This window comes from Chiloscyllium plagiosum, unplaced genomic scaffold (genome assembly GCF_037043375.1).
Source record: "Chiloscyllium plagiosum isolate Xiang-an unplaced genomic scaffold, Cpla_swu_hap1 HiC_scaffold_8, whole genome shotgun sequence".
Classification (NCBI taxonomy): Eukaryota; Metazoa; Chordata; class Chondrichthyes; order Orectolobiformes; family Hemiscylliidae; genus Chiloscyllium; species Chiloscyllium plagiosum.
The window spans coordinates 87,579,597-87,598,248 of NW_028270146.1; the positions used below are offsets into that span (position 1 = coordinate 87,579,597).

The 18,652-nt window shown below is 41.1% G+C and overlaps 1 protein-coding gene across 1 annotated transcript in view; it reads left to right on the forward strand.

Annotated features, from left to right (window-relative positions):
- LOC122553795 (peroxisomal N(1)-acetyl-spermine/spermidine oxidase-like) overlaps nt 1-18,652 on the forward strand; it is a 67,069-nt gene that overhangs the window by 11,388 nt on the left and 37,029 nt on the right. Inside the window, exons 3-7 of the mRNA XM_087990081.1 lie at nt 2,944-3,406; nt 7,397-7,590; nt 9,302-9,554; nt 9,919-10,031; nt 12,591-12,754. Of these exons, the coding sequence (XP_087846207.1) occupies nt 2,944-3,406; nt 7,397-7,590; nt 9,302-9,554; nt 9,919-10,031; nt 12,591-12,754 (1,187 nt within the window). The remainder of the gene's footprint in view (nt 1-2,943; nt 3,407-7,396; nt 7,591-9,301; nt 9,555-9,918; nt 10,032-12,590; nt 12,755-18,652) is intronic.

An 18,652-nucleotide genomic window follows, 5' to 3' on the forward strand; every position in this document is an offset into this window, starting at 1 on the left:
CTACAACTGTTTTCCTTTATGCTAGCAATTACTTCAACCAGTGGAAATTTCTTCCCGTTGATTTCCATTAGCTCTAGCTTTGCAGGAGTCAGATATTCATAGAGTCGTACAGCATGGAAGCAGATCTTTCAGTCCAACCAGACTATGCCAACCATAATCCCAAACTAAACTAGTGCCATCTGCCTGCGCTTTTGCCTGGAAAGCGTTTTGCATTTTTTCCACAAACTGGGTCCATTCTTATCTCAACTCAAAGAATTTCAGGGCTCTTTGATACCACACCCAGCTTGATGGCAAAAGCTGTCACCTCACCTCTCAAATTCAGCTTGGACCAAGGTTGTAATGAGGACTAAAGCCCTGTTGAAACTCAAAATGAGTATTAGTTAATAGGTTAACACTGAGTAAGGGCGATTTGATAACATGAGTAATCACACCTTTCATCGCTCTGTTGATCATTGAGAGTAAACTGTTGGGGTAATAAATAACCAAATTAAATTTGCCCTGCATTTTGTGAACAGAATATACCTGGCATTTTTCCATGCTATGGGGCAATTGCAAGTGTCGTTGTTGGGCTAGAACAATTTAAGTAGGCCTATGAGAAAGTGAGGACTGCAGATACTGGAGATCAGAGTCAAAAAGTGTGGTGTTGGAAAAGCTCAGCCGGTCAGGCAGAATCCGAGGAGCAGGAGAATCGATGCTTCGAGCATAAACTCTTAATCAGGAATGAGCTACGGTGAGTCCAGAAGCCCAGGCCGTCAGCTGATGTGTTGTCAGGGCTGCGTTTCTTGAGATTATCGAGAATGAATCAGGTTAGCTGAAAACTGGTTTATGCAATGATGGATGCTCAGGGGTAGACCAAAATAGATTATCCTCTCAGCTCTTTTGGGCCAAAGATAGTTGCAAATGTGTCAGCCTTGTGCTGGCCCCACTATGATTGAGGATGGGGAGTTTCATGGAGCCTCTCCCTTTGATTAGCTAATAAATTGTTCATCACCATTCACGACTGGATCTGGCTGGACTGTTAAGTTTTGTTCTCACTGCGGGCTGCGTATTCAATACTGCTTCCCTTGGTTAACACTAGTGTACGTTAGAATATAGTTACACTATCTTAATTATTCATGTTTTCCGTATGACTGCTGCTGCTCCTGATAAAGGGCTTTTGCCTGCTCGTCGGATGCTGCCTGACCTGATGTGCTTTTCCAGCACTATTCTAATCTTGACCCTACTGCTGATCCTGGTATGCTTTCCTAAGTTCCTGATTGAACCAAGGTTTATTACCTTGGCTCTGATGGTAAATGTAGAGTGAGAGACATACAGATCTTTACAGCATTTTCTTGCAGCATCTGAAATGCAGAGACGTTTCAAACCTTCATCCTACAGCTCTGCTGCTCTAAAGCACTAATGGTGCTCATCATTCCTTGACCAACTCCTATTTCTGTACTGAATTTCACTTTCTGGTGAACTAATTTTAGGTTTCCCCACCAGTTGATTTTGAAAGCAGTGGGATGGGGTGGGGAACTGTCAACTCCAACAGGTGGCCTTTCCTTGAGCTTGTACAGGCACATTTTAACAAAACAAATCATGGGGTATGTGCATTGCTGGACAGGCTGGCACCTACTGGGATTGCTAGTCCCTTGACATTACCATTACACCACTGCCTCCCCTTATAGACCATCTCCTACATTAACCAGTGTTGTCCAGCAGTATGGAAGCCCCATGTTAATATGACATGTGGCAGTTTTAGGCGTGTGTGGGCTGGGTGTCGGGTAAATGGATGAGGACTCCTTTGTGAGTCCCTACTGCTTCTGAATGAAGGAGGACCTCAGAAGCTTGATCTGACATGTTGATTATGGAATTGCTTAACTCCGTCCGTGCACTGCCGCCTTCTGCTGTTGACCTCTCCTTTATAAGGATTGAATTGCTTGAGTTCAAATCCTGCGCAGCCAGAACTGCCGCAGGGCCTGAGATGCTCTGACTGCAGATTACTTCAGTTTGCAATGGTAGAAAGAGATAGAACTGCTAAACTGTCCTCGCAAGCACTGGTTACCCACTCTAAAATATCTCACCTGTGCAATTCACTGCAAGGTCTGCAACCTAGTCCAGGAGAAAGCAAGAGCCTATTGTTGAGGTCCATAAAGTGGAAAAAAGATTTGCATCACTTCAAAACCACCACGCATCTGCATTTTCCATTTTTCAAACATTATACCATTTTTCCTAGCTAATGTTAAACTTTGTTCTAATATGAAGTAAACACAATTGAGTATCATTTAATGATCTTTCCAATTAGTCTATTTTAATATTGTCCTTTGAAGAATGGGTGGCACGGTGGCTCAGTGGTTAACACTGCTGCCTCTCAAGGACCTGGGTTCGATTCCAGCCTTGGGCGATTGTATGTGTGGAGTTTGCATATGTCTGTCTAAGTGCTCTGGTTTCCTCCCACAATCCAAAGATGTGCAAGTTAGGTGAATTGGCCATGCTAAATGGTCATAGTGTTCAGGGATGGATAGGTTAGGTGCATTAGTCAGGGGTAGATGTAGAGTAAAAGGGTAGGGGAATGGGTCTGGGTGGGATACTCTTCAGAGGGTCAGTGTGGACTTGTTGGGCCAAATGGCCTGTTTCCACACTGTAGGTATTCTATGAAATGCTAATTGACATTTGATATTTCCTTTTGTGGTTTACTTCTAAGGAACAATTTGCTGCAGCAATTACATTCGAATTAAAACTTCCTCTCAATATAGTAAAGCAAATCAGTAATTGATAAATAGGCCTGATACATTCATGGAGTAAGAATAAAAATAAAATATCATAGCAATAAGTCCAGAATACAACTTAATCGCTGGTCATATCAAATTTCCTAGTATGGAACAAAGTTCACTAATTATTCATAATTATCTTTAAAGTAAAAAAAAGTCCTGGTGTACTCTTTTTCTTTCCCTTTGCATTCAGGCAAATCAGTGGTACCTGAAGGAGCCCAATACATTCATGGGGCAAGCATGAAGAATCCCATTTTTCAACTGGCCAAAGAGTATGACCTTCTCCAGGAAATATACAACATGTCTGGTGCTGAGTGGTCAGTGTTCACCAACACTCAGAAACAGCTCGATCATGACTTTGTTGAGGAAATGGTGAATCTAACTAACTTTCTGAGGAAGCAAATAGCCCTTCATTCTCAAGGAAAGGGATACGTGGAAGTTAGAAGCATTGGTCAGGTCTATGTGGAGGAATTAAAGAAGGTCTTCTCAAACTGGACTGACGACGCTCCCAATTTCAGGAGGCGAAAGCTTGGTTTCCTCAATATGATGACGAAGGATGAATGTTTAAAATTTTCATCACAAAATCTGAATGATGTGTCTCTGCAGGAATTTGGTGAATATGAATATATTGGTGACGATGAACTCAATTCTCCACAGTTAGTAATTATTTGTCATATAATTAGGCAAAATAAATTGTACAAAATTGAATAACCATTGATAATGATGGTAAAGGCTTCAACTTCTTCCCATCACATGGCTAACCAGGAATCTCTCCCATACATATCAACTACCATTGGCATCTGTTGATGGAAGTAGAGTCATAGAGATGTACAACATGGAAACAGACCCTTCGCTCCAACTCCATCTGACCAGATACCCTAAATTACTCCAGTCCCATTTGCCAGCATTGGGCTGATATCTCTCCAAACCCTTCCTATTCATATATTCATCCAAATGCCCTTTAAATGTTGTAATTGTACCAGACTCTACCACTTCCTCTGGCAGCTCATTCCATATATGTACCATCCTCTGCATGAAAACATTACCCCTTAGGTCCCCTTCAAATCTTTCCCTTCTGCCCCCTAGTTTTGGACTCTCCGATCCTGAGGAAAAGACCTTGTCTATTCATTCTATCCATGCCCCTCAAGATTTGATAAACTTCTATAAGGTCACCTCTCAGCCTCTGACATTCCAGGGAAAATAGCCCCAGCCTATTCAGCCTCTCCCAATAGATCAAACACCTGGCAACATCCTTGTAAGTCTTTTCTGTACCCTTTCAAGTTTCACAATATCTTTCCTCTCGCAGATGTTAGAATGCCGTGTGGTGTGGTGGGCGATATCCCTGTCCCCAAGCCAGAAATTCAAGAACGTGCATTCATATCACAGCCAAAAATACTCTGTATTCTCTGTACATCTTTCCAATATATGGAAATAAATTGGAGTCTTTATCATTGCTATCCTTAGGTTCAGAGTACGACATATAAGTAAAAGTGCAGATTGCCACTGCAACTCAGACCTGCTAATTAACTGTAACACTGTAATTGCCACAAGTTTAAATTTGCTGATACAACAGGCAATTTATCGATGATAAGTACAGGATTGCACCACATGTATTAACTTTATTGAAGTTTAAAATATATTTCCAACATTTAGCAGCTAAAGCTTGCAAGGAAGAAAGTGGGAAGTAAAGTAATGTCTCAAAAAAGTGAGGAAAAATCCAGTGGGTAAGATCCAGACAAAATTTATGGTCAAATAGTGTAACACAAAAGCCTTCTTTTGGTGATTGGGCGGGAGGAGGGATGGCCAATTTTTTAACTCAAGTGCATGCCCATTATTAAGCCAATCTTCTTGTAAAAGATGACAATGAGATTCAAACCCATGTGCTAATCAAGAGAACAGATTGCAAAGCAAACAATTCCTTTTTAAGATATAAAAAAACAAAAATATCCACTGTACCATCTTTCATGTAAATTACCCCCAAGACTGCTAGCCTCAAAGTGTTAGAGATTGCCATGTCCCATTGTTATGCCTCACTCATAACAAACACAACCCCAACCATTTTCACACTACCGTACTGTTCTCATACAAGAAACCTTTCAACAGGGCATATAGATAAGTTGCAAGTTACAATTAAAATAGCTTGCCTGGTTCACATCTTCAGATTCAGCCGTCAAATTGGGTGGCACAGTGGCACAGTGGTTAGCACTGCTGCCTCACAGTGCCAGAGACCCACGTTCAATTCCCACCTCAGGCGACTCTCTGTGTGGAGTTTGCACATTCTCCCCATGTCTGCGTGGGTTTCCTCCGGGTGCTCCAGTTTCCTCCCACAGTCCAAAAACATGCAGGTTAGGTGAATTGGCTGTGCTAAATTGCCCGTAGTGTTAGGTGATGGGGTAAATGTAGGGGAATGGGTCTGGGTGGGTTGCGCTTCGGCGGGTCGGTGTGGACTTGTTGGGCCAAAGAGCCTGTTTCCACACTGAAAGTAATCTAAAAAAAAATCATTGTAACACAGCCCAGCTGTATGAACCAAATACTTGCCTGCTGGCTGATATCTCAAATTGCCAGTTTTGGCACATATCCATTGCTGAGTATGCATTGCACATTGCATAAGAGAACAGATTCAAAACAGTTGAGAAGTAACAAACTAATTTAGAGCCTAAGAGTCACAGGGATACACAGCATGGAAACCCTTGGGTCCTACTTGTCCATGCTGACCAGATATCCTACATTAACCTGATCTCATTTGTCAGTGTTTGGCCCATATCCTCTAAACTCTACTATACATATACCCATCCAGAGCCTTTTAAATGCTGTAGTTATACGAACCTCCACTACTTCTTCTGGCAGCTCATTGCATATACACACTACCCTCTGCGTGAAATATTTTGTCCCTGGGTCCCTTTTATATCTTTCTCCTCTCACCTGAAACCTATGCCCTCTAGTTTTGGATTTCCTTACCAAGTCCTTCATGATTTTATAAACTTCTATAAAGTCACCCCTCAGCCTCTGATGCTCCAGGGAAAGTAGCCCCCAACCTATTCAGCTCTCCCTACAGCTTAAACCTTCCAACCTTGACAACATCCTTGTAAATCTTTTTTGAACCATTTCAAGTTTCACAACATCTTCCTCACAGTAGGGAAACCAGAAATGAATGCAATATTCCAAAAGTAGCCTAACCAATGTCCTGTACAGCTGCAACATGACCTCCAAACTCCTGTACTCAACGTACTGACCAATAAAGGCAAGCGTACCATGTAATAAATGAAATCTTAACAATGCACAAAGAAAACCATGGTATGATCAAACGAAAGCAACATGGTTTTGTTGAGAAAGAGAAATTATGTACAATGATCTCTTGCTGGTCATTCTCCCTTTGAGAACATTCTGCACCCTCTCTGAGATATCCCTGACCAGGGAGGCAACACACCATTCTGATGTCTTGCTATCAGCGCAGAAACATCTGTCTGTGCCCCTGACAAGAGACACCCCTACCACAAACGATTAGTTGGAACCTGACATACCTCTCATTACATTAGAGCCAGTCTTGGTACCAAATATCTGGTGGTCAGTGATATATTCCCCTAAGAGGCCATCACTCCCGACATTATCCAAAATAGCATTATTGTTTGAGATGGGGATATCCTTAGGAGACTCCTTCACCACTTGCTTACCTCTCATACCTTACTCAGTGGTAATCCATCTACATGACTGTATCTACTTTCCTGAAACTGCCATCCATCACACCCCCTAGCACCTGTAAGTTCCTCATTGCCTCTAACTGCTGTTCCAACCGATCTATGCGATCCAAAAGATTTGCATCCAATCATATTTCCTGCAGACTTAATCTCCAGGAACATTGAAATTATCCCAAATCTCCCACATCTGACAGGAAGAGCACATCACTCTATTAAAAGCTACCTCTGCATCTTAAATATCTACAGACCAGAATATACCCCAAAAAAAGACAACACATTTTCTCAAAAACTCAGCATTAGCACAGTCTTACTGCTCAAATTCACTGCTCTAGGATAATTTTATGCATGTCCTTTATATTAAAAACTTAGTCAAAAGACAGATCTCAAAAAATTTAAAAACCTCACCCTACTCATTGCTAGAGATTTACAAAAAATAAATAGATTAAGATTTGTAAATTTTATAAGTCTTAAAATCAAACGCTTAGCTGACCAGACAGACTCTGAAATCATTACTGATCACTCCCAGCTGCTGTGTATATTTCTGATAATGTGGTCTCCCAAGGTCAGCTCTGAAACCGCATGTACACTGATAGAGAGAATGTTACCAGAACAAAAGACCTTATGGTCCATATATTATCTCATTGGCTAATTATACCAGTGCCGATTGTCATTTCATGACATAACCTATGTGCCATGACCACTTTAGATATCCTGTTCCATTCAGTAGATAATATTATTTCAATATGCAATGATCATTTTTAATGGATAGTGTTAAATGAATTGTGAGATGCTAAATTATAATCCTCAATAAACATCATAAACTGGTTGACTGGTATTTAAATGGATGCATGGTATTTGATAAATATGTTTATTAATGGGCCAAGTCATGTAAACTGATTCATTGAATTGGACACAAGGGTTTTGTTAATGAGTCGCCTTGTGCTGTTTCAGATTATTTATCAAATTAATCTCCAGTCTGGTGAAAGAGATTCCAAGGGAGAAGCTAATCCTGCAGAAGCCTGTTAAACAGATCCAGTGGAATGGAAGTTTTGAATCAGAAGATGGCACATTCTATCCAGTTAGGGTGGTGTGTGAAGATGGGGATCACATTCTAGCTGATCACGTCATTGTGACTGTTTCATTGGGTAAGAGAAATAACAAGACCTTTCAGTATTCGTTTGAACTAAGAACGTCACATATTTTCAATACTACACGTGTTATACACTAGCCGTATTATAACATTTCTAAAATGAAACAGTCATAATAACAGAACTGGGACAAATATATGATTAGCTTCCCTACAGTATGGAAACAAGCCCTTTGGCTCAACAAGTCCACACCAACCCTCTGAAGAGTAACCCACCCAGATTCATTTCCCTTTGACTAATTCACCTAACACTAAGGGCAATTTAGAACAGCCAAATCACCTAACCTGTACATCTTTGGACTGTGGGAGGAAACCCACACAGACATGGGGAGAATGTGCAAACTCCACACAGTCACCCAAGGCTAGAATTGAACCTGGGTCCCTGGCTCTGTGAGGTAGCAGTGCTTACCACTGAGCCACCATGTCACACCTATATATTAAGATGAACATAATGAACTCAAGGATTTTCAAAGCAGATCATTTTTGAGTGAGGTAATGCTAAATGCTTCCACACTGAAATCATTTGGAGTATTTGGTCAAAACTCAAGTTGTAGAGTGGTCATTCTATACTGGAGCACTATAAATCACACTTCAGGCAAATTATAATGATTGCGCAGTGCTGCAGAGGTGTAGGGTTCAGGTTTGGTTGACCCCTCTGTTCTAATTTCTAAGCACTGAAATGAGGGACTTTGTGGGAAAAGATTGTATTAACATCAATTGGTGAAACCTTAAAGAAGACATACAAATTAAAAATGCAATATATCTATTATGTTGCTTTCCTAGTTAAATCATGATGGACGGAAGAAATTCAGAATCCCTCCTCCTTTGCACTGCCCTCTCCAACCCAACTACCCATTCCTTTCACCCCACTCACCCCAGCTACTTGTACTGTCCAATCATACTGTATGACTTGACCTTGAGTTGAACTTTTGACCACTATCTTCTCCATCACAATGGCTGCTGCATCCACCTGTGTAATATCTGATGCCTCTGTCCCTACCATAACCTATAGGTTTCTGCAACCCTTATTATTACCAGACAATTCCAGTACTTTTCTAGATGGTCTTCATCCATCGACTTCTGCATTTCTCAAATTCTGAAGCACATGTCTCACACTGCTTATCCCATTACCCCTGTGCTTATTAACATGTGCTTTTGGTTTCCAATGTATCAAATTTTAAATTTTCATCTTTGTGTTTAAAACCCTTCATGGCCACATCCATTCCCCTCTCTCTGTAAACTTCAGTACTTGCCTCCTCTAAATATTGCTTAAAACCCCTCTCATCAATAACAAGTTTTTTTTGTCACACATCTTACAACATTCTTCTTTGATTGAGGTCCACTTTTATCTAATTATGCTCCTGTGGAGTATCTCAGACAATTTTTCATATTTGAGGCACTAGCAGAATGCATTTGTTGCTGCGCTGTTACATCTCTTCAATCCAGTCAACAAAACACTCTGTTTAAAAAATCTCACTGAAGAACAATAAAATGTGGAAATGTACATTTACTGCAACTACTTAAGGCATAGCATAGTTTCTAACTGTCTAATGCGAGTCATAAATAATTTGAAGAACTGCAATAATTTGTCATTCTAATTTTTCTAATTAATGGAAGAGAAATATTATAGATAGAAAATTGTTTAGAACTGTTTTTACTTTCAAGAACCCACCTTAATTACAATGAATACATTAAGATTTCTTTACTAGGTTATCTGAAAGCAGAAGCAAAGGCCTTGTTCCAGCCAAGCCTTCCAGAGGACAAGTTGCAAGCAATCAAACACATGGGCTTTGGTACAACAAATAAGATTTTCCTGGAGTATGAGGTTCCGTTTTGGAACAGTTCGGAACACTGGATTGGATTGGTTTGGGAGGACGAAACTCCATTTTCTGGCCTAAAACCAAACCTAGCTGAGTGGTGGAGACGCATTTTTGCTTTTGATGTGGTCCATCCAGTAGAAAGGTAACTGATTGCAAGGGAACAAATGAAAGTGGGATTAAGAGCTATATAGTACTTTTCTGGGAGTACATCTGATGGGAGAGGCACTGTAGGTGAGCAGATAGATTGCTAAGGAAAATAAGAAAGACCAGACAACATTTAACTTCAGGTCTTCTGATAAATGATACTGAATCACTATAGAAACTGATAATGCTTGCTTTATGGCCATGATGCACGAGGGAGACTATTGTGGAGGTAGAGTTTAATTGCATTCTCTCAATTACTTCTCAATCCTTAACTATTATACATTTACCTTTGCAAGTACAGGAACATCTGACATTTGTTTATTAATTATTTGCTAGTTAAGGGTTTTTGATCTGTTTAATAGATATGGGCATATCCTTTTGGGATGGAGTTCTGGGAAAGAAGCTGAGTTTATGGAAACACTCAGTGAAGAGGACCTAGTATCAAACATTACCAGGATCTTAAGGCAATTCACTGGTAAGAATTCTTAAGGTCCTCTCAATTCTTAAGTCACTGGTCCTATGCTCACAGTACAATGTTGTGTGGGAAGACAACATGACTCAAGAATGATCTTACAACACTGTAGTATTGAATGTTCTTTTTGATCACATCTAACAAGAGAGTGAGATGATGAATCTCCCTGACTATGCTTTGTAATCATATTACAAGATGACCATGTTGCACAATCACATACACACTTATTTGATCTCAATATGAAACATGGTCTTAGTACTACCAAGATCTCCATCACTTACTGGACTCTTTCCAAACATTTCCTTACCTAGTTACATACTGTCTGTCTGTTGCAAATCCTGAATATTTGCTCTGCTATTTCTTTTTCTACAACAGGTTAACCTTCAATTGTCTCTCCTTCTATTAGTTGCTCTGCTCCACAACTGTATTACGTCTGCTGCAAATGCCCTTATGCATGCTCCCTCCCCCCACCCCCATCCCTAACTTAACCATAAGCATGATGATCAGCCGAACTGGCTTTCCCCCACCACTACATCAGCCTGACCACTTCAAACGTTACTGTCACTCCCCTTCCATTGCCAAATCTTCTTATTCATTCAGTATTGTCCCAAAGAGCAGAAGTGACTCCACACTCTTCTTTTGTTACATTATCCCTTCTTATCCTTCTCAATTCAAACAACAATTATAAGAAACTCATAATCTTTTCAAGTTCACAATACAGGTCGTTCTGCTATACCACACGTTTCGTCAACGCAAACTCGCTGTAACATGATTGACGAGGTGGGGACGTTGTTTCTGAAGTGCAAACTTTTAGAAAGTGTGTTGGCTGTAATGCAATTTCATTGCTAACATTTTAAACACTGTTTCTAAAGCACGATTTTTCTATAATGCAGTGTTGCACAAGAATGCAACCATTGCATTATCAAAGAACTGGGTGGTCGGCATAGTGGTTAGCACTGCTGCCTCACAGCGCCAGAGACCCGCGTTCAATTCCTGCCTCAGGCGACTGACTGTGTGGAGTTTGCACATTCTCCCCGTGTCTGTGTGGTTTCCTCCGGGTGCTCCGGTTTCCGCCCACAGTCCAAACATGTGCAGGTTAGGTGAATTGGCCATGCTAAATTGCCCGTAGTGTTAGGTGAAGGGGTAAATGTAGGGGAATGGGTCTGGGTGGGTTGCGCTTCAGTGGGTCAGTGTGGACTTGTTGGGCCGAAGAGCCTGTTTCCACATTGTAAGTAATCTAATCTAAAACTGACTGCGGAGGTTATCTACCAAGTTGCTTCCATTGTTCTTTTCTCAGCCCAAATTCCAGACCCCAAAATACAACATTTCTAATAGAACACTTACCTGTTTCCACATGCAATAATGTTTCTCCTTTCTGTTTATTATTTCACTGCATTCATGTGGCCTACCAAATCCGCCACCAGTTTTAATTCATTTCATGGGATGTGGATGCAACTGACAAGGCCAGTAGTTATTGCCTATCACGAATTGACCTTGAGTAGGAGGTGGTGAGCCACCTTCTCAAATCACTGCAGTTCTTGTGACATACCAGGCACACCCACAATGCGATTAAGGAGGGAGTTACAGGAAGGTGGTTCAGCGGCAGTGAAGGATCCTCCCATCCCAGTTCCGGATCATCTGCAACTCATGAGTCATAAGCTCATCAACATTAATAGCTTCTCTCTCCCTGGCCTTATCCCTATCCTCTGCAAAACCACCATTATCAACCATCCACAAAATAACTCTTGTCCTCTTTAGCCAATACCCACCTCCATTCTTTCCTTCCTTCTGTAAGTGTGCCAATATATTGCTACCTTTCAACAATGATCCTAATTTTTTTTTATTAGAAGTCTTCAAACTAGCTTCCTCAATCCTCCAACCCTTCCAGATTATGTGATGTCTCTGCTTTTCCCCTTTCCCAACCTGTTCAAAATCATTTATTTTGATGTTCATTCTAAAATGCTTTGAGACATTATGCTGCAATGCTGTGAAATTATCACTAATTAAATTGTACCCCTTTGTATGCATTATTGTATAATCTTTCTACCGTTATAATGAAGAACACTTTCCAGATTACTCCAGTATCTCCTGAAGAGACACGCTGCTATTGAGAAAAACCTCCTCTAACAAAGGAAACCAAAAACAAAATTTGGATTCTGATCTAAAAGCAAAAGTATTTTGAATATAAATATTTCCCTTGGATTTTCCTCTTTTTTAAAAATACGTTGTTTTGGTGTTAGAGAGGTCTCATTGCAGTTTGTGTATACCTCTAACAGTTATGTTTAAGAATTGTTATTTAAACTTCTTGCTTAATCAGATGAAGTTGATGAAAATATTTAAAATGACATATTACAGAAGTCGAGGTTATTCACTTAAGATGGCACAACATTTTCTTATAGAGTCATCGAGATGCACAAATTTCCAGTCTTATCAGTCAATGCAGACAAGATTGAAACCTGCCATTCTATACATACATCAGTCTTGCTGTAAAACAATTTAACAAATGGATGATCTCCAAAATCTCTATTTTTAGTTCACAATGACCCCTGGTTTTGTCTCTAGGAAAACCCGTACCACGGCCTAAAAATGCTTTTGTGACAAAATGGTTCAGTAACCCTTACACTCGGGGTTCCTACTCCCACATATCCATCAATTCAACTGGAGACATGATTGACACACTGGCTGAACCCTTACCACAGGAAGGAGACAAGGGACATCCGAGAAAGGCAAGTGAAGACCAACAGTAATGTAAAATTTGCAATCAAAAGGACAGACATCATGCCACAGGGAGACAACATTACAATATTGTACTGGGGGGGGGGGAATGTTGAATTCAGTCATGAGGATAAATATTTTGACAACACCATTAGGGCAGGAACTCTACTTGAGATCACTTTTGATAAAGTGCCTCATTCGAAGTTTTATGATTGATTGTGATACATTTAATGACTGAGCCAACCAATATGTATTCAATTTAAACTTCAAGGTTTAAATAAGAAGAAGCCTGAGATGGAGTTGAGTGTGCATTTGGCAATGCTCTGCATATGCAATCATACACTGTATGAAAATAACAGATTGAAAGTAAAGATTCCTTGTGGCAATACATTTGTCTCTGGAGAGGCTTATGCAACTTATAGCTAAGACAACCTAAAACATCTTATGGTTTAATGCCCTCTATGCATTATACTTAATGATTGGGTTAATGGATTCACAATCAATTCCAGTCTCCAGTGTTTCATACTGCTTGGTAACTAATTTAAATAAATAGATTTATGAGGCACCAAAATAGGAATTTAACAACAGGCTTCGATTTAAAAAAAAGAATTTAATTGTTTATCAAATAATGGAAACTTAAGGTTTAGATTTTATATGGATTTTGATGAACAGGTAAATGTAATTTGAAAATTGGCTGCTTTAAGCAGGAGCTAATAATAAAATTTCCCTCACTGGAAAATTCCTTGGGGATTTTCATAATCAATTGTGTGACTGGCAGAGAATCTGCAGAAAATGAGATAGATTGTGAACTCTTTTTTTTCACAGATTACAAATAAGCAGAAACAATTTTTTTTAAATCTGCCCACCAACCTAGAAAAATAGAAACATAGGATTGGATTTTACCAAAAATCAGCCAAATGTTCATTTTGCTGACTTTCATAGAGGGTTTCTCCCTGTGAGCTCTAGTGAGATTTCTGACATTATTCTCTGAAACTTGTCCTCTTAACCATGTACCACCTCTCTGTGGAACTCTGCTTGCCCCATTTAGCCTCTTATCAGAGGTGGAAGTGCTCACCAGTGCCAGACCCTTCCAGGATTCGTGGTGCCATTGTTGAAGTCCAGTCAAGAATTGCCAGCCAAGAGGTGGTACTGGATGTAGGTTTGCTCGCTGAGGTGGTACAGCTGACACTTCATTGCGCCCTCCAAAATATATTGCTACTTAAAAACCAAACTACCCAGTTGGTCTATTTTTATCCCATCCCTGTGTTGTTATTCTCTGCAATGCCAAGTGTAGCCTAATGTCTTCTCACTGTTCAATATGTGACCAACACATACTGAAAAGTCCTCGAAAACATTCTCTTCTATTAAACAATAGCAAAAGTTTAGAAACTAAACAAACAAAACCTACATTTGCTGTCGGGAACAGACTGGACCACTTGCCTCTTCAGCATCAACACACTAGTAGCCAATGAATGATCAGTGCACCAGCTCACATCCACTGGAATAGGGTGTCAATTAATTCCTGTGTGGTTTATTGTGCCTGATGCTGTGGGAAGCCACAAATGCCAGGAAGCCTCAGTATTTTGGAAGGATAAGGTGGGTGAGAGCTGTAGTCGAAAGCTGCCACAGGACATTGGTTAGGCCACTTTTGGAATACTGCTTTCAATTCCAGTCTCCCTCCAATAAAGATGGTGTTCAACTTGAAATGGTGAAGAAACGATTAGCAAGGATACTGCTGGGATTGGAGATTTAAGCTACAGGGAGAGACTGAATAGGCTGGGGATACTTTCCCTGGAATCGGAAGGGTGACCTGATAGAAGCTTATAAAATCATGAAGGGCATGGATAATGTGAATAGCCAAGGTCATTTTTCCAGGTTAGGGGAATCCAAAATGAGAGGCCAGAGATTTGATAGGGGAAATATTGAAAATGGACCGCACAGGTAACATTTTCATGCAGAAGGTAGTGCATTTGTGGAATGAACTGCCAGAGGAATTGATGGAGGCTGGTAAAATCTGAATTAGTACATGAATAGGAAGAGTTTAGAGGGACTTGGGCCAAGTGCTGACAAATGGGACTTGATTAATTTAGGATATCTGTTTTACATGGACACATTGGACCAAAGGATCTGTATCTATGCTACACAAATCCATGACTCTAATAGTGAGACTATTAGCCTTGCGGGAGGTGTGTGCAATGATAGAGTTGGTGCAAATATGAGGTGGTACAGAGAAGATGGGTTAACTTACCCATGTGGAGAGCAGAATGACTTTCCTGTGATACTGCTCTGCATTTCTTCCGATCAGGGAAATGGCACTGACCCAGTTTGATGCCAGCAGCATCTGTTGCCGTAGATGCCACTGATGATCCTGTGCAAAGGGGATGGCCCTCCCCCTCATGACCCTGACCACCAGGACCTGCAGTCCCTCATCCATGGACAGGGGGCCAACTTCCCTTTCTCAGCCAACTCCTTTCAGAAGGTCATGATTTGGAGATGCCGGTGTTAGATTGGGGTGGACAAAGTTCAAAATCACACAACACCAGCTTATAGTCCACCAGGTTTATTTGGAAGCACTAGCTTTCTACGTGCTGCTCCTTCATCAGGTCATGATTTGAGGGTGTTGGTGTTAGACTGGGTGTACAAAGTTAAAAATCACACAACACCAGGTCATAGTCCACCAGGTTTATTTGGAAGCACTAGCTTTCAAAGCGCTGCTCCTTCATCAGTGGTTTTGGAGTATAAGATCGTAAGACACAGAATTTATAGCAAAAGTTTACAGTGTGATGTAACTGAAATTATATATTGAAAAAGACCTTGTTTGTTTGTAAAGTCTCTCATCTTTTATAATGATATGGAGATGCTGGTGTTGGACTGGGGTGTACAAAGTTAAAAATCACACAACACCAGGTTATAGTCCAACAGGTTCAATTGGAAGCACACTAGCTTTTGGAGCGACGCTCCTTCATCAGATGGCAGATGGTTGAGTGAGCAGCGCTCTGAAAGCTAGTGCTTCCAATTACACCTGTTGGTCTATAACTTGGTGTTATGTGATGTTTAATCTTTTAGAATGACAATGTTGGTTTCAGTTCTTTCATACGTAAAACCCAGAATTTTTTTAAAGTTACATTCTCAAGTGAACTTTAACAAGAGGTGCCATGTCGGCCCAGATAATGCATTGAAGGTGTGAGATGCCCTGTGTGAGGCTGTCTGTGCCCCAATGTTCAGACTGATTCTATTTCTGAACAAGGGATTTACAGAATCTTACATGGATTCATGCAGTTTTTGAGCAAAATAAAATGTAATTCTGCAAGTCCAAATTCACCCCACCAACTTATATGTGTGTGTGTGTGTGTTGGTGGGGTGGGGGGGGGGGGGGTGGAGAGCATATGTGTATTTGTGTGAGTGTGAGTGTAAAGGGAAATAAGTCTGTAAGAGGGTGCTTGTGTGTGTGTGAACGTGGCAGTGTATGTGTGAGCGTATGAGAGAAGGTCTGCGTGAACATATGGGTCTGTAGGAGCATGTGTGTGTCTGTGTCTCTGTGTGCATCTGTAGGAGTGTGTGTGTGTGTGTGTGTGTGCATGCGTGCGTGTGCACGTGTATGAAGTGCAGTGGGGTCACCTGTACCCAAGGTCCCGGTTGAGGCCATCTCCATGGGCACCAAACTTGGCTATCAGACTCTGCTCGGCCATTTTGCACACACACACACACACACACACCATTTCGCCAACTCCAACACGACACCACCACTAAACAAATCTTCCCTTCCCCCCCCCCCTGTCTGCATTCCGTAGAGATCGTTCCCTCCAGGACAACCTAATCCACTCGATTAGTGGTGCTGGAAGAGCACAGCAGTTCAGGCAGCATCTAAGCATTTGCCCGAAACGTCGATTTTGAAGCTGCTTGGATGCTGCCTGAACTGCTGTGCTCTTCCAGCACCACTAATCCAGAATCTGGTTTCCAGCATCTGCGGTCATTGTTTTTACCTTTTTTTACTCCTCCATCACACCTAACACCTCTCCCATCACACACGGCACCTTCCCATGCAATCGCAGAAGGTGCAACACTTGCCCCTTTACCTCTTCCATGCTCACCATCCAAGGCCCCAAACACTCATTTCAGAATAAGCAGCGTTTCACTTGTACCTCTTTCAATTTGATCTATTGCATTCGTTGCTCCCAATGTGGTCTCCCCTATATCAGAGAGACATAACGCCGGCTGGGTGATCGCTTTGCTGAGCACCTTTGGTCTGTATGCAATCAGGTCCCGGACCTTCCTGTAGCTTGCCACTTCAACTCCAATCCTGCTCCCATGCCCACATGTCTGTCCTTGGCCTGCTGCAATGTTCCAGTGAAGCTCAACGCAAACTGGAGGAACAGCATCTGATCTTCCGACTAGACCCGTTACAGCCTGCCCGTCTCAACACTGAATTCAACAACTTCAGATGATTATCCCACCTCGACCCCCCGTTTTCATTCTTCTCCATGATTTTATTTCATTTATTTTATTTATCTTTTTTTAATATTTTTTCACTTCTGTACCTCTTATTTCTTGATTGTCTCTCTTTCTCTTGCTCCCCACTCTCTCATCACCTTTTTCCTCTCCTCTTCCCCCTTTGCTACCCTTCTCCCCTGTTTTCCACTTTGCCTCTGCTTCACCCATCCCCCACATATTTTGTCACATTGCACTGGCTTCAGCCTTGGTCATTCACAGCTCCTAATCTCTTTATAATCTCTCTATGCACTGTCATTATCACCTCTATATTGCTACCATTGCTTCTGGAGCCATGACTCACCTTCTCTCCCTCTTTTTAAGCTTTGACAAAGGGTCAGCTCTTTTCTCTCCGTACAGATGCTGCCAGACCTGCTGAGATTTTCCAGCATTTTCTCTTTTGGTTTCAGATTCCAGCATCTGCAGTAATTTACTTTTATACCCCTTTACACTCACACTCACACACATACGCAGACACGCATTCTCTCACATACACTCATACCCTGCCCACACACACACACCCACATATAAGTTGGTGGGGTGAATTTGTACTTGCAGAATTACATTTTATTTTGCTCAAAAACTGCATGAATCCATGTAAGAATCTGTAAATCCTTGTTTAGAAATGTTCAGTCTGAACATTGGGGCACAGACAGCCTCACACAGGGCACTTCACACCTTCAATGCATTGTCTGAGATGAAATGGCACCTCTTGAGAATGGTAACTTTAAAAAAGTTCTGGGTTTTACATATGAAAGAACTGAAACCAACATGGTCATTCTAAAAGATGAGAGACTTTACAAACAATCTAGGTCTTTTTCAATATATAAATTTAGATGCATCACACTGTAAGCTTTTGCTATAAACTCTGTGTCTTACGATCTTATACTCCACAATCACCTGATGAAGGAGCAACACATAGAAAGTTAGTCCTTCCAAATAAACCTGTTGGACAACAACCTTCTTCATTCAGGTGGTTGTGGAGCAGAATCATTAGACACAAACAACAGGATTGCAGTGTCATGGAATGTAATATTAAATAAATGTAGCTTACGTCTTCCATTTTTTAGAATGATCATGTTAGTTTTGGTTCCTTCACATGTAAATCCCAGAACATTTTTCAAGTTCCATCCTCAAAATGGCTTTAACAATAGGTGTCATCTCAGCTCAGACAATGCATTGAAGGTGTTCAAGTCTGTCTGTGTCCCTAAATTAGGTCAGACTGATTCTATTTCTAAGATGGGAGTTACAGAATCTTACATGGATTTAGGCAGTTTTTGAGCAAAAAAGAATGTAATTCTGCAAGGTGGTAAAGTCGCACACCTAGAATGGTAATGATTAGCCTGCAGCATTTGAACTGGTACAAAGCTGGGCTTTAAAATGGCACCCTTGGCACTTATGCTGAAAGGTCCCATCAGTGC